The sequence below is a fragment of the Acipenser ruthenus genome, chromosome 23 (genome assembly GCF_902713425.1).
Source record: "Acipenser ruthenus chromosome 23, fAciRut3.2 maternal haplotype, whole genome shotgun sequence".
In the NCBI taxonomy this organism is placed as follows: Eukaryota; Metazoa; Chordata; class Actinopteri; order Acipenseriformes; family Acipenseridae; genus Acipenser; species Acipenser ruthenus.
Window position 1 is genome coordinate 26,997,941 of NC_081211.1, and position 21,948 is coordinate 27,019,888.

A 21,948-nucleotide genomic window follows, 5' to 3' on the forward strand; every position below is an offset into this window, starting at 1 on the left:
TATTTACGACTGTAAGTCGCCCTGGATAAGGGCGTCTGCTAATAAATAAATAATAATAATGCGACAGACAGCCATCAAAAGAGGACTAGAGTACAAGCAACAGCAAGAAGACCGTAGAAGAAACACGATCAAGAGACAGCACTGTGCTTTCTATCCTTCTGTTTACAGCAAGATCATAATTATCCCCAACAAACACTCAAACTTGAACAGTTGTAGCAACAGTTGTAGAAAGCTTGACAATTTGTGAGTGTTGGCAAAGAGAAAAAAAAAACAACATAGCAACACGTCAGTAAGAAATGTGGGATGTTTATACTGGTAAATTATAGTTTCACATTTACTTCCTGTCTTTCTAGCAATAAGACACCTGACTTTGCATCCAATCTCATGTGCAGCCTTCAAGGTGGGTCTGAGGCTCAGTGGAGTACCTGTAACACAGGAGGACACAATGAAGGTTATGACAATGCTGGAAAACAAAAATATCCACAAACACTCAATAAGGGGCTTGTATTGTTAAGCTAACAAGAGGGAGGATTTCTTTATTTTTCAAAATGCTTCATTCTTTGTAGAATAGGCTCTGGAGGGAGCAAACACTTCTACTTTTCACGTAGAGCCAGAGGCACTTTAAAAGAAAAAAACAAACCGCACCATGACTGATTCAGCCCCCAGAGTCTTGGAACTCACGCGCTTCTGTTATCATAAAACTAAAGATGTATCAGCTCTTAAAAAGGAGATGGATGAGATGGTAGTTCAAATATGTTTGCCTCAGATGATATGCTGATTTAGCTGAAACGGTGCAGTGATATCATTGTCATGCACTCTCGCACAGTAGCATGCCTGTGCCTTGAATTTTAAACCCTTCTGTGGCTTTGATTGCTCGCATCGGAGCTGCCAGCTTCAGCAGCAGCGGTGCAGCCCCTGACTTGATAGTCTGTGTCGCAGAGATTCCTCACCCCTGCTCAGGCTGCAATGCATTCTGGTAAGTGTAGGCCTGCTGTGAAAGGTACCTGAGACAGGTAAAACATACCAGAATGCATTGTGATGCGATTTGAAAAGCTTCAGCTGTCCCAAACTGTCCTAGTGTACATGGAGTCATATGGTAACCCTACTCACAGTCCAGGGGAATACTTGACAGTGCTCGCTAACAGAATACTGTCCTCCCTTTAAGAGTCGCACTGCTTTGGGTTTTATTAGATTTTTAATTAGAATGCAAGACTACTTATTATCTATTAAGAGGAAACCAAATTAACGTTCCAGTAATCACTGACGGGCTGTTTTACATTGCAGGTGTAAAGCATTACCAAGAGAAATACATTTTGTGTTATTCCCATTGTATTTAAAGTGTTACCATTAGTGTTACCAGCTCAACCTTTTTCTTTGAAAGCCAAGCAAACTCAGTAAACCTGCCTTAGTGTGCTAACTCCTTGTAGAAGCAAACCTGGCAGCTGCTATTCTTTACTTTTCTATTCTGGTTCAATTCAATATTGTCTCATTTGACGGTTCCTGAAGGAAAAAACGCATCTCATACTGGGTTTGATCATCCTAGCATTGTTTGCTTTTTAAATTAAATGTCACCGTGCAGAAAGGAAACAGCCAAACCCAAGCTGTGTTATTTAAAGTCAAGGTCCAGGGGATTCATTGGGCTTGGTGGATAAGAACTGGGGTAGGGGAAGATATGAATAATTAAGGAGCCATCTTTATGTGCAGAAGATTGTTTCAGCAGCTTCAAAAGCACTTGAAGTTCACTTTACTCTCAGGGATTCCAGACTGAAGAATTCATTCATTGAACATGACCTTAGTGGAACAAAACAAAAAACATATATACTGCATATAAAAAGAAGACAGACAACTCAAAAGAGATCTCCATTTACTGACTGCTCTGAAGACCGACAAGGATCTTCAGTTCTCCTGTGTTGTGGTGAACTGCTGCGCTGAGCAAACATAACTGGACATTCTAAATGTTCGATTTCACATAATGCTCGCATTCTTGTTTTTAAGGTATCGTCCAGACCTGCTGTGAACAGGTTTGTATTTGTCATCATGCGATTGTCTCGGGGCTTGAAGGCAGCACTCATGCTTTGTACTGCATGTCTTCCTGACTCTTTCTCTCTGAGCATGGCTCTTTCATTTTCCCCAGGCTTGCCCCGCTCCAGCAGTGCTCCCTCCCTTCTCTAATTAACTACACTAGTCTTTAATTAAGGTTTTTGCTCACAGTATTCCCTAAGCTCCCCTATAATATAGTAATCTCAAAAGCACAGGCTACAGTTTACTCTCGCAGTCAGAGCAAATCCAATTGGCACTGGGATGGAAATCCCTTTTTATGCCAAGATGAAAAGAAAAAAAAAACAAGGCAAATATATTTTGTTGCAACTACAATGAACACTACATGTTACCTTCACTGGGGACAAAGAAAAAGAGGAAGCAATCTATGCATGGCTTGTTAATATATATATATATATATATATATATATATATATATATATATATATATTCATATATATATATATAAAATGAAGAAGAAAAGTACTTGATAATCTGAAAATACACTATTTTAATAATTAGCTATAACGTTTTGGCTTCCGCCTTTTTTTTACCATGTTATTTAAAGAAATACTGGAAGCACAAATGTTGTAGCTAATTATAAAAATAGTGCGTTTTAGGTTTATCAATTACTTTCTTATTCATGAAGTATTTCTAGTGGTTGACGAGTATTCTGTTGGATCATGATTTTCCTTGGATATAGAACTGTTTCCTTGTTTCTCTCTCTCTCTCTCTCTCTCTCTCTCTCTCTCTCTCTCTCTCTCTCTCTGTATTTTAAGTGTTCAATCAAGCTAAGAGTTCGAATCACTATACCACACAGCAGCTGGTTGCTTCAGCTAAAACCACAAGGCCAATTTGCCAGTTATCAGCTCTATTCAACTGGCCACAAATATCCCCAGTCCACTATTTCAACCCTTGGCATTCCAACCTAATTAACTGCTGAGGTGGGTTATTCATTCCTCCCCAATATCTGGCCTGGGTTATTTAATGCAAATCATTTATTTTATTCGAGCCTCATGAAATCCATAGTTAAAATGTCTTTCTGGCTTCTTAGCAACATTCCGTGCTTTAAGAATGACTTACTGTAATGCCTGTTCAGGTTAATAATGACCTTCTCTGCTGCTGTTCTTAGGTGATTACTGGCATTCCTTTCTCGTTGTTATTCAGCACATGTATTCAGTTAATTGAACTGATGTTTTAAATCAGTGTTATTCCCTTGAAAGGGAAATCTTCTACATGGTAATCTGGCGCACCTTTCCATATCTCTGCATGATGTAATCCTTACACATGTATTTTAATACCCTTACAACTTTACCATGCTCTGACTATTCTTTACAATATTTGGTACATTAAGTGTCTATTTAATACATTTAATTACACGGTAATAGCACAGTAAGTACACATACCATTCTGTAGTTACATTGCAACTACATGTTGAACTGCAACGTTAAATGGCAAATCACTCTGTTGAAAAGACACCATATTTACACGTGTTACTGCATTTACAATATAACAACTATGTAACCTCAGGTGCAAATATGGTGTAGTCGGAGACAATGTAAAGAGTTAACCAATGTTTTACCCTGTATCTAAAGAAACATGTGCTGTACTATTTTGGGCTTACTTTGACTTTGACAACCTACCAGTGTCCATGCATGCATTAATGTGAGCAGGCAGAGGTTGGAGCTGCTCTTTTTATTGCATAAAAATATCCCATATATAACGCTTGACCAGTTAACCTGTTGAAAAATACATGGACCCAGATGAAGAAGCAGATGAAGAGCCCTAAGCGTAACGGTGCCAATAATTACACTGCAATCAAATTGCTGCCCTGCCTCACACTTCACTCGGCCTAATTTACCACGGTTGGCTTTCGCATTAGCCACCTGCTTGTTGAGCAGGTAAAAGCCTGCTTGGTTAGAACACAGTCTCCACGGGGGGAGTCGAGATAGCTTTGGGCTCCCACAGCTCTCCTGCTGGAGAGGAGACGGTCACTGGCAGCAGGGAGCGCTCAAAAAATCCTCTTCATGCTGAGCAGCAGCGCCAATCAACAGAACAGAAATAGATAACAGAATGTCAAATCCCTCCTCCACCAGGACCAAAAGCTGTTTCTTTCTCTCATTGTTCTGCTGTTCCTTGAGGGCATCATCTTTAAGTACCCCCGCACCCACTCTCGCCACACTCTTTCCTTCCCCCAGCAAATAATGTCCAAAATCCTCTTCTCTTGAATCAGGATGCATTGCTGCTGTTTGAGTTTTCATAGAACCAGTGTGAAATCTGGGTAAGAAAAGCTGATTAGAAACTGCGGGGGAAGAAAATTGAAGTAATCTAATATTCATAATTATTTATCGAGACTGAAAGGCGAGTTCAATTCAATGTCATTTATTAGCGTGGCACATAGATTAATGCTGTATGCAAGCCAGGGGAATTAATGTACTCTGCGTGAGCTGGGGGTTTAAATGTTTAGGTGCAGCATCCTGCCCATTTGAAATAAAGAAGCTGCCCATTCCGTGTCTGCAGAGCGCCTTTAATTTATTCTGATCCCAGAAGACTTGTTCTGGAGGATTAATATACCCCCCTCCCTCCCTCCGTATGAAATACACCCCCCTCCCTCCCTCCGTATGAAATACACTTTCCACGCATGCATTTCATTAGAGCGTCAGTTAGAGTTATCCTCTGTGTACAGAGTACCTCATCATGCAATTCATTCCTTATTAACTACCAGGACCAACATCTTAGTTTGAAGCTTACAATTAAGAAAAATTTAAGGAATGATGTTGTCAGCTGGATTTAATTGATATTTTTTTTTCAAAATGAATCCCTTCAAGGGAATTTTAATTCAATATTTTCTCTCTTAGTGTCAACACATTTTAATTACAGAGGCATAAAGTAAATCCCCTGGTTTATAGCCATACAAAAGTGTGCTTTAATGTTTCCTTGTGTGCCTCAATGTTTATCATTATTGGCAGTGCCTTTTAATATTCCTTCTAAACCTGCAACGTCTACAGGATTTCTTAATAAAACGCAGTTTACTTGACTGTCTTATTGTTCCCCAGTGTTCTGCAGAGCTTCTAAACTAGCTGCTAAAAGAACGCTCTGTCCAGCGATCACATATTGTTCCCAACTCAGGGATGGGGGTCCCCCTTGATCAGTACTATTAGAATGTTGTAATCTGCTGGCTCAAGCCAACCCATGCTCAAGGGTTAGACAGAAAGTTAGATTCACTTGCTGTTGCAAGTCTGTATGGAGCTGGGGGTGGCACAGATTCAATGCAGTGTTGTGTGATACACCAATGCAGATGAGCCCGGCTCTTTTGCATTGTGGTTATGATGCTTGCTTTCAGTGCGCGGGGTCCCCAGCCTCTACCCTCTTACACTTGGCATGCCTTCTGGATATGTAAATGTATTACAGTAGCCTTACTATTTAACTTCAGTGCACTCCCCATCACACTGATGCATTTATATGTATATCTCTGTGAGGAGTCACAGACTGGTTCTGGGAGTGAGTAAATAAAAATTGTATGATGTCATTAATGTCACTTTAAGTCTACGAAAACCTTAATTGCATAATGTATAAATAGGTATCCCATTAAATATCTCATTAAATATGTAAGCCCATTTTTAATATATGTATATATATATATATATATTTCCTTTAGTAACTCCTAAATTGTGAATTGTGCAACTTGAAACAAGTCAATTTTGTCAATTTTCTATTACCAAGTACATTTCTCTTACAGTGTTTAATTGATGTTGACACAAGTAAACATCTATTTTATGTTAATCTGCACATTACATATGTTCATTCGTGAATAAAAATGGAGTTTCTAATTGTCAAGCATTATTATTAATATTATGTGTGGGTGTGTGGGTATGGTAAGGAGAGTGATTCTTTCTGTCAGCTAATTCAAATCCACTTTCATGACTGTATGTGACAGGGTGTTGAATGCAGTACCCAGTTGACAAGCACAGTTGTGAAGCTGCTGAAGAGAAAGACAAACACAGGTGCAAATCTAGATTCCAGATAGCTTTTGTTGTTTTGTTTTGTTTTGTTTTTCCATTTCCAAACACAGGGTCATAATAACCAAGCTTTAACTTGTGAGCTATTAACTTTAATACTCTGTACTGTTGTTAAAGATGCCAACAACAGTCTAGAACACTTTAATAAATACAAAACTGTATTAAATCTATCAGAATGAAAATCACACACACACAGGCACACAGGCCGTTTCAGACTTTGCCATTGCTGGAATGAGATCATAACCGTAAGCACTGTGCTGGCTGTAATTTACTGCCATATTTTTTTCAGTGACTTATTTGTCATCTCCTAATGTAACAGTATAAATGGTACTCCTGGTGTGAGCTCATTAGAGGCCAATCAGAATCAAGGAGCTAATTAAGTATTTTGCTCTCATAGTAGAGTGGGAAGAGATTTATGGATATTGGGGCCGGGGAGCAGTGATGAGGAAGTGCAATGAACTTGCAATATCAGATTAATTGACTACATGAACCAGTATACACTACCATTACATCACTGGGATGGGTCCTGTGGAAAGCTCAGACCATACTGTACAGTAGCCTCATGGAGAGGTGATGTGTTGATCTTGTTCTAGGTCATTGTGTGTGGGAGCAGGTGTTGCAATCATGGATTCTTGGCCCCATGTTAATTCATTGATTTTGTCAATTAAATTCTGTCCATCTTCTCAAGGTCACACAGCTGGCCAATTCAAGTCAGAGGAAATGGAGCTTGGCTCTTTTAGCGAAAGCGTGGGTCTCTGAAACCTGGAACCTGGTAATCCTCCTCCTTGAAATGTGCTTTGCCCCCTTGATGGGCAGCATGGCATCCCCTGGTATCCCCCAGCCCGAATATACCAGCAATGCCACCGTCAAAAAGCGGTCATCTGTCTCCTAATGGCACCAATGTTTCCCTTGGCAGAATTAGAACACAAGGATTCAAAAATGTGGCTTGTGATGAGCTGTCAGTGCTGTGGTGATTTGTAAAAGGAGATTGCTGGGACTGATGGCTCGTGACAGCTGTCAGTGGGAGAGCAGAGTCCAGAGGGGCCGGCGTGCCTGGAGTGACAGGAGAGCGAGAAGAGACACAGCCGGGGAGCTCTCAGGCAGGCAGGAGAATCACTTACAAACAATTAAAGCTCTGATGGCTGTCTGAAGTATCATATATATATTGTATGTGTATGGCAATATACCAAAAAGAAAAGAAGAAACTAAAGAAAATGTTGTTTGTGAATTAAATATAAAAATATAAAAATTAAATATAAAACCCATTGTATTGGAATGTGCATAACATAACCATGTCTCAACCATGAACAGCAGAGCTTCTCAAAGCTTTGAGGGATGATCCGGGTGGAAGGGGGGCTTGTGCAGCTTGATAAGCACCAGCTGTTTCTGACCAAACAGAAGACAGCAGAACAAAAAGTTCAAATAGGCTGAAAACGGGAGATAACTAGAGGTATTCCCCAGGCTACAATTGGGAAAGATTCTGGTACACTGGATCCAAGCTGCTCCCTGGAGTCTCATCTGGCAGGCTGGGTGCAGTTTGGAATGGTCCCAGCAGCCTCTAGTACAGTACAGCTCATCATCTCTATTATTGTGGCTGAACAAAAGGCAGACTTTGTGTTGTTATTATGAGAAGTGCTCATGTGGTGAGCACTTCATATGTGTTCAAAACTGTAGGGTGTTATTCTGGAACCCGAGCCACCTAAGTGAAGGGTATTTCACAGCTTTTTCAGGCAGCCTCTATTTCAAATAATAATGTTAGAGTTAGAGTGATTAGAGTACTGGGCTGCAGTGTGGAATGCAGTGGGTTTGAGTAGCTCAGTGGTTACAGTGCTGGGCTGCAGTGTGGAAGGTAGTGGTTTATTTATTCTAAAGCAGGATACTTGTAGGATTTCAGCTCAACTTAATTATGTATCATAATGGCAATCCTGCTGTAAAATGCACTGCTGTAGCTACTGTAACCTTCAGTTGAAATAAGTGCTGCATTACAGAAACACATTACAGGTACTGCACGTTAACATTTTAAAGAAAGATGATGCCGATGACATTCATGACCTTGTGCTGGATGTTGCAGCAAGAGCTAAAGTGGGGCAAAGCTCAACGGGCGTCCCAGTGCCCTTTTGAAGCCGTATGCACCACACAGAGTGGAGAGGACAAGTCAGGAAGTAAAAGCAGAGGCCCCAGGGCATAAAATCCCTTCCACCAGTCCTTTAGTAATAAAATCAATTCCTTCTGCCCCAAGATCTATGGAGGCATTTCCAGCTGTGAGGAAGTGAATCCCTTCTGGCCTTCGCCTGCTGGTCACTTTCTGTATTGTACTGGCTAAGAAGCGATAGAAGAGGGAGTGGTGGTTGTTGCGGGGCTGGTAATACTAGTGTTTGGAGCGTCAGGGACCACACTTCTTTTTAAATGTATTTCTTTCTGAAGTGGAGGTGGCATTCCGCAGCATGCAGTGAGCCATAAAAACTTTGCAACTTGGCTTCATGCAGCTTAGTCTTTTACAGTACTTTTAGTTTTCAGGGTATGGCGTGCATTGACCAACTCCTTCCAGAGGTCACGGTCACTTGTCACTATGCCACCTGCAGAAGGATCATCAGAACTCCCCCGGCACTGATTTCTGACTGCAGTCTGAGATACAGATGTTCTGATTTGCAGGTTACCTACTATTATACATCAGTAAAATTAATATGTTCTACATTTTCCTAATACATCATTTATTGCCTATCTAATATCCTATTATGTCTGCTGTCTATGGTTTTCTATTGTCGTTTCTGCTCAGACCCTTGTTTGCCATGCTTGCTTGGCGTGGAAGCATATTAGCATTGCGCTGTGCACTGAAACCCACAGGTGAAGCTCTGTGCACTGCTAACCTACCTCACCTTGTAATTGAGGCATGTGAAACTAGCCGCTAGTCTATTTCCACCATCACTTAGGCTTGCAAATGCAAACCGAAATGAGAGCTGAAAAAGTCCAAATCAATTTTGTTTTATAAAAGGAAGGGATGCACAGATCATATCTTTTTTTTTCCCCGTTCACAATGACTGTAATTACGAAAATGATTTTCTTTCTTTAAAATCTAATTTCACGGCGAACATATTTCCACTTGGATTGACAGGCGCTATTATATCAGCACCCTGTATGCTCCTCTGTGTAATTACACTCTGACCCGTTACAAACTGACAGCAATCATGGGCTATTGTTTTAAACAAACTCTTTTATTTGAACGCGGGTAGGGAATATTTCAAATTCTAAAGGAGAAATGAATAAAAACAATGCATGAAATATCATGCAGGTGCTGATTTGTAAAGCTGTACGTTCATTTTCAAAGAAGTCGAGGGAACGATCTAGCATTTTCTATTCCTGACATAATATCGTTTCCCCGACCCTTTTAAACCAGCCTGGCAGGAAACTCTTCAGCTTGCTGGGCCAATTCTTTAAGAAAGTCTGAAGAAAAAAATGAAAAAGACAGAATACCCTTTGGAGGGTTTTGAAGGTCTCAGGTGAGAAAGACATAAAAGAAAAACGTTCCTCTTTTATATGATAATTCAGCCGCAGAGAAGGTTTCCGTTGGGAGGGGGCATTGCGACTGGAGAAACTGGGTCCTTTGAGCTCCCTTTTCATTATCCCTCTGAAGATTTTTATTTAAAAACTCTGCAGTTTGTTAAAGGGTTGAAATGTCATTTGTATTTGTTTTAAAAGCTGCCATTCTCTTCACTTCTAGGGTGTTTGCAATGTATAGTTAATTCTATAAGGTGATGCAAAACTTTTGGCCACAGCTGTGTATACATGGGTGTAATGTGTGTACAAACAGAGAATAAGCAATGAATAAGCAAGACAGGTTTTAACAAACCATTTTATTCATTTATTATAATTCCCAAGAAGTATGATTTTCCAGTTCTGACAATTCTACAGTTGTGGTTCCACATAGAGTATAGGACATGCAATGAAGGAAGGTTTCTATTAGAATTTACACTTTACAGTTTCAACCCCCAACCCCTCCAAAAAACAAAAAACAAACAAACTGCAGAACAAAAGAAAATGTTTTATAGGCCGATCTAAAAGCAGACATTTTACTGAACACCTTTCAACTCCAGCAAAAATCTCATTAAAATCATTTTAGAAGCATTGACAGTCCGTTGCACATTTCACGCTTTTTGTCAGGGTTCAAAGAGGCATTTTAGTGTAAACAGCGCCATATTGGAATGTACTTAAGGATTTGCTTGTGTGCAAATTGCTTAATTTTGCACCAGTAAGATACACAGCAAGCTGTTTGGGAGTTTGATGAAGACTCCATCCGGTGCAAAGGGCAGATGCACATGGAATGTGGGTCAGAGTGCAAAGTTCTTACACATCTGCACCAATGAGATACTGGCGCTGGCAATACAGTGCTTCAAAGACACATCAAGGTAATTTAGGCAGGACTTCAGCATGGCTAGTTTTCTGCTGTTTTTTTTTTCTTTAAAAAAAATAATACCTGTGTTTAGCAGTTAGAAACTAAACTTTGAATGTACCTTGCATTTCTACGTAATATATTATTTATCATCAAACAAAAGGTTTGCTATAAACTGTCTTACTACTGCAGTTAAGCAGATCTTTTTTTCTTTTTGTTTCGTATTGTTGGAACAGAACTATATTTTAAGCAGTTGATCAGAAAGCTATTTGATTCGACTCGAAAGATGTGTGAAAATGTACTTTTTTTTTTAAAACTCCAGGTTCAAAGTGTGTAGCAAGAGCATCAATAACATTCCCGCTGGCGATAAAGTTGAAAGCGTTCAATTCTTTTAGGATCCGCCTTAAAGCATTCCTCTGCAGCGATTCTCTCCCCAGTGTAACATAATGCTTGATAATTCTCAACACGAAAGTATAACCATTTGTGCAGGTCTCATCTTGTTTGTGTGTGTGTGTGTGTGTGTGTGTGTGTGTGTGTGTGTGTGTGTGTCTTTCTTCCTTTTATTATTATATTTTACAGTTTTAAAGTGTTTACAAACATTAGAGAAACAACCATGGCTTCCAGTTATACAGCTCATACACTCAACACGTGTACCATTTTGCTGTGCAGTTAAAAATGCTTTTCTTATCACATTATATATATATATATATATATATATATATTTGTATCTCTCTCCAAATGTTATTGTAGGCTTAATATTTTCAAAATGGTTATGTTACATGGGGGTAGTCACAAATATGGCTCCTAGTTCATCAGCATTGACAGCTGTCCACTCCCTACTGCTCCTGCCAGATATCAGAGCTCATCTCCCTCATCAATAAATAGAGTCCCTGCCTGAACCACTTTATCGCATGTCTGTGTTATATGGAAATATTCTGTGATTTAATCAGAGTCTTTTCTTACGTTTGCAAGGTTGATTAAAAAGGACTATCAAAAAATAACACAAGGTTTATTTATTTTTTTGCAACCCACCCCTTTTGTACGGTTTTCCGTTCCTAAATCTCAATGCGCTACCCCTCCCCCTACACACATCCCTGATACAGATGCATGTTTCTTTTAGGAGGAAAAATGAACACCCTGCAGGGAATTTAAACTTCTGGAAAGGTGCGATGTGATTGCCTTGAAACTTTCCAAAACTCTGAGCCTTTCAATCTTCAATGCCATCTATAAATGTTTAATAACCTGGCTATAACCCCCCCACCTGTCTATATATACTGTAGCTTCACCTGCCATTCTAGCTTTGTCTTTTTATTTCACTTTGTTTTTGGTCCCCACTGGAGATGCACACTATTGGGCCATGTGGTCTTATATATAAATCTAAGCAGGGGCGAGAAACAAAGAGAATCTACCACTGGATCTATAGGATTATCACAACTTCCCAGCGTTTCAGTACATTTACATACCTTTGTCAAGGGAAAGTGTGTTTATATCTATCCATCTATCTATCTAAATATATATATATATAGAGCTAGTTAGATAGATAGATACATACTAATAATTTTGGTGATAATGAATGGAAATAGCCCTTTACAAAATGTAGTCTACTTAGTGCTCAGTACACAATTTAAAAATAGGTAAAAACATTCCGAGTCACTCAATACCAGCATGTCGATGAATCCCACCCAGGCCAGCGCCGGTTTACCTGCTCTGCCCTGCCCTGCCCTGCCCTGCCCTATCCTGCCCTGCCCTGCTCTGCTCTGCCCTGCCCTGCCCTGCCCTGCCCTGCCCTGCTCTGCTCTGCTTGTTAGCGTACAACTTAATAGCAATAATTCAGCCTGCACAGTCTGCAGCCCACCTTGTACTATTACCTTATTAGATCTCCTGTGTTAAACAGGGTTAATATTGGTTGTCACTTTGCTGTGAAACTCCAGAAGTGTGGAGCCCCCAGCATGGTGTTCGGGGAACACGATTCTGAGTCAGGGGCTGCCTTTGGAAGGGGCTAATAAAACAAGTTTCTGTCTATTTCAAAAGCATATTATTTTTATATATACCTCTCAACTGGGAAAAAAAGACATCTTAGATCTATCATCTATACATAATAATAATAATTCTAACAATATTAATAATGATTTCTAAGTAGACCACATTGTGTTAGAATGTGTTGAATTGAATTTCATCTGAGCCAAAAACCTCCAAGCTTTACCAGCCAGGTGTCTCTGTGGCTCGTTCAGCCCTTTTGTCCCGTTAGACGTTTAATACATTAAAGTGGCAGAATGACTGCTGCTGCATGCCACCCTACCGAAGAGCAACTGTTTAGAGACAGACACTGGACTCAGGGATCTGACAAGAGTTCAGTTAGCTCTGACAATTTACAAACACAAACTGTGCTAACTCTTTACATGAATTGTCTACAATTACTGTGCATTTACATAGTAGTTACTTAGTAAATACATGTGTACTTACACATAGTTACACTGCTATTATGCAGAGTTACAATGTACTTAACGTGTAAAGATTTTTCTATGATATAACCGTAACCCTAACTCTAAACCTAACCCTAACTCAAATACTTTTCTGATACAAACTTGTACTTACATATAGCATGCAAAAAGATTTACACAGTAATTAGAGACATTTAATGTAAAGTATTAGCAAAAGTTTATAATTTTGAATGAGTGTTGTTTTTTTTCTTCTCAATGTGCTACATTATTTGCAACTTTCTCATTGTTTTTATTTTATAATGAAATATATTTACTAGCCTACTAGACGTGCCTAGGAAGCGCTCCACAAGGAAATCAAGGTGTTAAACATGCTTAAAAGTGATTCAGACTAACTTTGTTTTTCTGCTTCTTTCGACTTGGAGTAAACATGAGATTTGAATATCAGTTTCTCAAAGGAACCTCCACCGTATCATTCTTCCAGGATTTTTTAGCCACACTGTAAGATCTCAGGGTTCTGTGGACCAGACAGTTGCGATCCCCCAACCCCTGATAAGTAAAACCAAGCCAAGCTGAAAATGATTTGAGTAATGCTGCTGTATTTCTTCCTGTCCCTCACAACTATTACCAACACTGTACACTACAGCAATAAAAAGTGTAGCCATACACATACAGTGTAAGGTAACTCACTATTCAAAGGTACTTTGAGTAGCATTATTTCATGCTTTTTAATGGCTGCCCAAAAGCCTAACAGGTTAAGAACATCCATCCCTTAAATGACTGCTAACTGCTGAAGAATACCCCATTTTGTGACTACCCTTCATGTAGACTTCCTTGCTTATGGAGACTAACAATTGGAATCAAGCACATGGGTCAGATAGAGAGAGACACCTATGACAGGGACAAGGTGAAACGACAGCTAACATCACGGACAGACACGGAGACACACACATATACAAGCACACGTGTACGCACATGTAGACATCATTACTGTGGCTTTTAGAAAGAACATTTCTGTCAGACATTTCATATATATATATATATATTTTTTTTTTTACATAGAACAAAAAATAACAAGGAACAACTATTTATTATTATTATTTTTTTTACCCATTTTGTCTTCTTAGATTTAGTATTGCACTCTAAAACGATATGGCTTTAATAACTATTGAAAAAAGTTCCACAGAGCAAAACAATTAAAATTAGATTTTACAAAGCAAAACAACCCAACAAGTCAAAGACCTGTGACTAGACTCTGGCTCATCAATGTTGTGGTGTTATCCAAGTCCTGCCTCTGACCAGATCTGATTCTTTAGGCAGAGAGATAATGTTTATTAGGGTTCTTGGACCAGAAAAGGCTATAATTCTGTAAGAATAACCTACGGGTATACCTTCTTCTAGTTGTAATGCGTTCCCTCATCACTAGAAGTCTTAAAACGGCATAAGAACCTGGTTGCAAGTCCTACTGTATTTGTAGTCTGGCTGACACTGCTATTTAAGTGCAATGTAACTACATTGATATTCTGATTCCGGAACTGCTTTTCTCTATAATGTTTCCCAGGACACTTTTGACAAGGAGACCGCTAAAGCAATTTCTATAGAGTACAGTACTTCCATGTAATACAGAATAATAATTCATAGTTCTTTCATTTGAATCTTTCAGTGCTGCTCCTATTATTTGCCATACAAAGTGAGAGGATAGGCATGCTCCCTGTGAGCTGTTAATGCCCACAATGAAAAATCAGGAAAGGCACAAAGGCATTCTGTAAGCAACACTTCCCAATAAGTGCCTCTTCAGGATAACTGTGAAAGTTAGCATGAATCACACATTCTGTCTCAGTGGGTTCCTGACAAGTTTTAATACGTTACCGGAAAGTTCCACACTCATTAAGAAAGCTCATGAAAAGGTATTCATTAGAAAAGTGTCACTTTCTCTGACAGGAAATGATGACTTTTTGCTCAACAGAAAAAAAGCTGCAGCAAGCCACCAAGATGGTGTCCAACAAGAGACCCCAACATTGCATCGCACCCAGCAGTTGTACATTTCAGCATTTACCTGGTCATGTTTTCTTTCTAAAAATAAGACTAAAACAGAAATAAATAAATATGAGTGGATGAGTCTGTGTCACCCTTACAATGGCAGCGATAGACAACCAGGACCTTTTTGAGCTTTTAGAGTGCACACTTCCACACAGCAGCTAACTGGATGAACTTTGTCAGGCTTGCTTTGTGTCTGCGCATTCAGAAAGCAGATGCTGCAGAAGGCTCTTCCTCTTCAGGCAAATCAGTTTAGCAACTGACAGTATATATTACTGTGTGCATCTGTCGGTACAGGAGCTTCTCAGTTCTCTAATCAGTGGCTGGCGTCATGCTAGTTTTTTCCCAGTGACACAGCAGCCTCAGTTATAACACTAGCACAACTGGTGGCTGCAAGTTACTACAAACAAATAAGGGATGATTTTGTATTGTTATCATGTACCACAGTTTGCGTAGCCCCTAACTTTGAGCTTGCCCAATAATCAGCACGTTTTACACACACAGTATTGTCTCTCAATATATCCTTCTGTCTCTCAGGACAGCGGTTGGGAAAGAGTAAGCTGATTAAATACAAGCAAACCTCCCGCAGAGTGTTTAAAATACTGAGAACCAGTACCTGAGATTTTGAAATGAAATATTCCAGAGCTAAGTCTATAGGGTTTTTTTTTCTGCTGATCTAAACTGTGGCAGAATTAGATCATTAAAATAGATGCCTATGTCCTGTGTGAGTCAACGAAACCAAGCCTGAATGGTGAAACTGAACATCTGATATAGTATCAGTGGGGGAACTCCTTCTCTTTGGTCTTCATGTTAATGGATTCAAATGTTCAGGCCATGTTAGTCCCAGCACTATCAAAACATGCATTGTTATGGTAAAAGTTAACTTGAGGTTAAAGGAAATCGACAACCCACAAATAATATGGAACCTCATGGAATAATCAGGGTGCATTATTATTATTATTATTATTATTATTATTATTATTATTATTATTATTATTATTATGTACAGGGCCACTATTAAGGGAGCTCCTACAGTGACAGAGGCTTGCCAAACTGGCTTATCAGTAAGTCTGTCCAAGCGTAACAAGCCAAACAGTTGATAATTGAGAAAATCAGTTATCTCACAAAAACATGTGTTTAAACTATTGCAGTTAGAATAAAAAAGGCAATGATATTTTATATTCACATATGATTTCATATATAACCCCCTTTTTTATATGAGGAGCTTGTGCATATCTGGAACCTTCCTTTAAAAGGATCAGTGGCGACCAGGCCCGGTATTTAGGTGCATCTGAATGATATCAATCTATATGCTGAAGTCCCTCTAGATATCACTGTATAACATTTTCTACTCATTAAGGTAAACCGTTTAGAAACAGGTGGGAACTGGGCAGTTATAGCTGCAAAATAAATCTGCTGTGTATGTATCCAAATATATATATAAAAAATACATCTTACAAATGTATGAGATTTCTTTTGAGTAGGTTGTGTTTTTGCAAATGTTTCCATGGCGATTTCAAGAACAGAAAGCGATGTGGGAGATTACATTACATCTTACACATGGTTCCTCTTACACAAATCATTGGTCCCCATTTAAGCCTGATTGATGTCATTTCCTGTTGTTGGTCCCTTGGCTCACAATCAGACATTTCAGGAGAGAAAAAAGAATTGCAGCTCACGCAGACATTTTAACAGTCACATTTGTTGACTAACCTAACTTAGGACAGTCGTCAGAATCGATGGAACCAGTTTGCTAAGAAAGTGCTATCAAGAGATACGGCATGAAACCAAACAAGTGAAGAGTGGAGCCTGTGGCAAAAAGTATTCAGAGCTTTCAAAAAGAAAGAGACTGTGTGAAAGTGCTAACAAGCTTTCTGTTACTGTCAATGATAATAATAATAATACTACAAACATATGAGCATAGCATGACAAACAAAGACTGTTATGATTTACTGGCTATGGACACTCAAAGGTATAGCTATGTGTGGCAGTCTTTTGAATTCCATGAACTCCAGGCAATAAGCAAACCCTTGGAGGCTCTCTCCTGGCGTATAGTGCAGGGAGCTAAGCGCTCTCTGTCTGCTCATACTGTATGTCCATTAATCATTTTGCCAATTAGTTTTTTTGGTACAATAAAACTGTACTCATTTCAGGTTTATATATATATAATGCACCAGTAATTAAAATATATCAAAAACTATCTAAAAAGATCAAATGGATGCAATGCATAATATGGTGATGTATTTGTACAGAGAATATCAGACAAAGGATGAATGACCAGACCTAACCAAACCCGAAAGCTTTCTTGCACCCATGTCAAATTACGACCGTTGTCCAGACTGTTTTAGGATTAGCACAAAGCCAATTGGTGGAAGCCAATTTATGATCTCAGTTCAATGTTCACTTCGGCAGTTTAGAGGCAATTAAAAAAAAAAAAAAGAAAAAAAAGAAAATATTATTAAGCAAAAAGGTGGAAAAAGAAAAAGGAGATAACTATCTGCAACATGGCATGTTAAGCTGAAGACTAAGAGTAACACCTGACTACACAGAGCTTGGGGGGGGGGGGGGGGGGGTGTAAGTGTTTATCGGACTGCACAGCCCTCCAAGCTCAATGTATTCAGTGCAGTGGCCACTTCAACATGGCTTACAATAAATAGAGGCACATTTAAAAAAAAAATTACATGTTCTTTAAAAATGTATTGAAGTTAGTGGTAAAAAAAAGATCTCAGAATTATCTTTTATGCTGGGAAAAAAAAATGGCTTTCCACAACGCACACACCAAAACAGGTCAGTTCTTAAGAACAAAATTGCTGTGTTTTGTATACATATACATATACATATACATAAACATATACACATACATATACAGTTTAGTTCTATATGTTTGGTCAGTGTGTATGGAAAGCTTCTGCAATGCCTACGCAATGGTCCACAGATTCATTCTGAAACAAGCATTGCAGTTCTATACTTTTATGCAGCTCAACCATCTTACTTGATTCGTGAGGACAGAAATTCTGAGATCAAGAAAGAAAAAAATAAAGAAAGAAAAGAAAAGATATGCAAGCACTATCTTGAGATATTAGATTTAGATTGTTTCGATTTTTATGGACCAAAATCGACAGGTTAAAAACAGAAAGGGATTTGCGCTGTGGTTGGCCTGGTTGCCCCCTCTCCCCCCACACCCCCATTACTTCTTAAACATGTCCTGCAGTGGCCCGGGCAGGAACTTGAGCACGGTGTCCAGGATGCTCTCCTCGTCCTCCTCATCTTCGTCCCCACAGCCCGCAGGGATCGCCTTTTTGGGGCGTGTGAGCGAGCCCTCGCACGCCTGCTCCATCGCTGCCTTCTCCTCCGCCTCCTTCTCCTCCTTCTTCTTCAAGCCGTACTGGGAACACAAGGAGGGGGCGTCGCTGTTAGACTGGGTGTGTACCGCCTCACTTGATAACAACAGCAAGGATCATTATGGCAAAGTATGACGCTGCTATACTCTTAGAACCAAATAACAAAACAAATACTGTAATAACAATACTATAAATTTGGTGCAAGCACATTTAATCCAAGCAGATGTCATATTCTGTATGTTACATCTCCTTGTTATAAACTGAAACTGCTAAAGAGGGATCTGATCTCTTCTTAGAGTTTTCCCTTAGAAGTCACATCCTTCTTTTAGCATTCTTATTCTATTTATTTTTCTAGAGAATTCTATAGCCCCTGCTGTTGCCTCAGAGATGCAATCAGAATCCATAATGGAGATTATAAAATAAAGTAGGACAAAGGAAATTCAGTGCTTAGTGAGATCTCGGCAATAACCACACCAGTAGATTATTAAAGATGGCAGATAGCAGAGTGTTTTGCGGTGCAGAGAGGTACAAAGTTAATGGTGAATACAGCTGCACAGGAGAAGGAGAACGCTGAGCCCAAAACAGAAATAATATCCTGTCTCATCTCGGGCAATATCAAAGGCAGTCACTGTTGCCAAGACAATCATTACAGCCTTGATAAATATTTTGTTTTCTTTCTTTTATGGCGGTGTAACTGATCTTTCCCGACCATTCTCCAGATGAAAGGTAATTCTCAAGCAGCAAAATAATGATAAAAAAATGATGCAATGATGGCTATCATGTTGGTGTATTGTTTTTAAAGAAATATGAAGGAAATTGCAGTGCCACATGCAACTAGTTTGCAGAGGTATACTGCGGTAAAAGCATAGCAACGTGAAGAAGAAAACCAGAAGAAATTATTATCAGAAATGAAATTAGAAGAAAAGCCCAGCTCTTGTATACCCATGATTTTGGTAACTGGCGAGACACCTGGCTCTGCTTTCATGCAGTTTATAATCCATGTCCCTCTCCATAAAGTTTAATGAGCTTTTCTTATTAATAAACTTAATAAACAAAGTGACAAATCAATGTTCTTGATGCTGTAAAAAGCAATGGTGCCACGCAGGGAACAACTTTAATGTTATAGAATGATAACCATGCAGTGATGCAATGACAGTATAATAAAGCTAATTGTGTTACAATGGAATTAGCTGTCGTCTTACAGGAACTGCTACCTCTGTGGCAATAACGTCACATTGGAACAGCAATAAACACTGACATCAGCTGCCCCTTACACACCCTGGAAACATGCCAAGGATATCCAGCTAGAAAAAAATGTAAACGAGTGAATTAACTGTGCTGCACTGTCTGTGCGTATTGTAAAGAATGTGTTTAAGAACTGTATCCCCTTTCAGAGATGTTCTGTCACTGTGCTGGGGTGGGGAGGCCCTTTATGTAGCCCAGAGGCAACCCTGTTAAGGAGATGCTCAGCGTATTCTCATAATATTAATGCAATCACAGTTAGAGTTTATCTAGCCAGGCTGGATGATTAACAACTCTGGACAGCCATTTGGCAGCAGTCTTTGGGCTTGTCAGGCTCTTTATTCAATTGCTTGGAACGGAAAATAAAAACCAGCGCTGCATTTTTTTAAGTTCTTTAGGATCTCATTAGTGCTCTGCTCAATGTGTCACTCTTTTAATGACCTGGAACAGACAGGCATCGCTGCAATAAAACACAGAGGTGTGTTCCCATCAGCTCAGGGAACTGTAGCATGTACTGAACTGTAAAAAGCAAATCAACTTTCTCTTAACTCAGCTCTAGGGAGAAGATGAGAAGATGGGTAGATACAATGTTATGGGCCAATGGTAGGATGGTGCCCCAGTATTAACCTTTTTATATTGTGACATACTGATGATATCGCCATGGAATGAATCCATTCCTATTTCTAATCCAATGCATTACCACTGTACCATATCAGTACAGGTGTGCTACTGTATTGTAAAGGTCCTTTTGTTAAACAGTGAGACCATGTAAAGGCTCATGTGACAGGGAGGAGCCAAGACGCAAGCTAGCAAGCATCAGGCTGGTTTGCACTAGCTGTTATGGAGCTTTTAAAGTGAATATTGATAGGGATGACAGTTTGCTTTTGTTGTGCTTATCTCTGTTTTGGGCACCTTTCCCTTTTTTTCAGATGTGATGTTTAGTCTCTTACTTGTCGTTTGAACATTAAAATCATAATATATCTCCCTTGCATCCAAACACACGTTTCCTTTAGTAAATTTAGTAGTAAACTGCAAATTCTTCTTTTGATGTCATTTTCCTGGTGCACCAAAAGGTCACCAGAAGAAACTGTGTTTTTCTCAAATCAAGCTCTGCAAGAACGCATCTTGTTTGACAAGAAATACCAGCACTTATATATCACTGCATGCAATGATGCTAAACATTTTTTTTGTAAAACTATAAGACCTATGGCATAAAGTTTTGCATCAGCGAGAATTTTAGGATTGAGACAATTAAAAAAAAAAAAACTGTATGAACATTATTTAGATAAAGAAACCACAAAATGATATTGCAAAAGTCTACTTGGAGCCATAATGCTAGTAAAGTATTTCATGTTCGATTTTTCGAAATGTCTTCAGTTTTTGTTAAGTATATGGAAAACTACAAAGTGGTTAGTGATTCAATGTGTTAATGTAACAGGAGGAGGTTCCTGGACTGGACTGACCTTGTCTCGGATCTGCTGTCGTACTTTCTCCCTTTCTGCCTCCATGCGGGCGTGCTTGTCCTTCCTCTCCTCCTCCTGCTGCCTCAGCGCCTCCTGCCTCTCCTCCTCTTTCTTCTGAGCATCGGGGTCCTTCTCCTCCTCCCCACCCAGCATCTTCCCCATGTCTTTGGTGGCCCCTGCAAAACACGCACGCGCTCTTTATCATTCACGTTTCATTACATGAATCAGGCATGCACTCGTGTATGGCAGGGTGCATCTGTTAAACAAACCAGGCAAATGCTCTTAATGTGATAATGAGTCTGTGAAAATGTATTAGAAATCCACATATCTATTTTCACATCTTCTGTACGCTTTGGTAAATTACCCACAATTTACCTTTTCTTTTTTCCTCCTGTATGAGAGGCGTGACTGGGTTTTCAAAGGAAACGGTATGTCTTTTTATAAACCCATGAACTTACAGGATTGCTGTGATTATAAAGAACATTGTCCTTCCTGAATCTATTCTTAATAGCAATCCTAAGTGTCCTGAATGCACAAAGTAGGATCATTCATCGATAGATAATTACATAGTTTAATTATAAAAGGAGGGTAACAAAAATACCAAAAAGTCTATGATGTGAAGGGCTCCACTCAACTAGGTAAGGAGCTTTTTAGATAAGAGCTTTTATTATTTACTTGAACGTATTATGGGTTTCAGTGTTGGGGGTTAAGGGTTGTGGAATTGGGGTTCTTATATATATATATATATATATATATATATATATATATATATATATATATATATATACACATATACAAATCTTTTTCCTCTAGGATAACAAGGTTTCTTCAAGACAGTGGTTCAAATTGCTTAGCAAATACCTCCAATATATCCAATGTCATCATTTCAGTATCTATTACTAAAACATCAAGGGTGTATTATAGAGTGCTAGAAAAAGCTTTCATGAAATGTTCATAGGAGAATTTTATGATATTATGGAGGTA

The 21,948-nt window shown here is 39.2% G+C and overlaps 1 protein-coding gene across 5 annotated transcripts in view; it reads right to left on the reverse strand.

Moving 5' to 3' along the window:
• Nucleotides 1-290: 290 nt before the first annotated feature.
• Nucleotides 291-21,948, reverse strand: part of LOC117413313 (complexin-2) — a 46,139-nt gene continuing 24,481 nt past the window's right edge. For 4 of the 5 annotated variants that reach the window (XM_058997069.1, XM_058997071.1, XM_034022308.3 and 1 more), the window contains exons 3-5: nt 20,965-21,140; nt 18,110-18,303; nt 291-425 (exon numbers count right to left, since the gene is read on the reverse strand). In XM_058997069.1, the coding sequence (XP_058853052.1) occupies nt 383-425; nt 18,110-18,303; nt 20,965-21,140 (413 nt within the window). In that variant the 3' untranslated portion in view covers nt 291-382. Of the gene's footprint in view, nt 426-9,892; nt 18,304-20,964; nt 21,141-21,948 lie in introns of those variants that run through there. The other variant, XM_034022310.3, reaches the window with a different exon arrangement.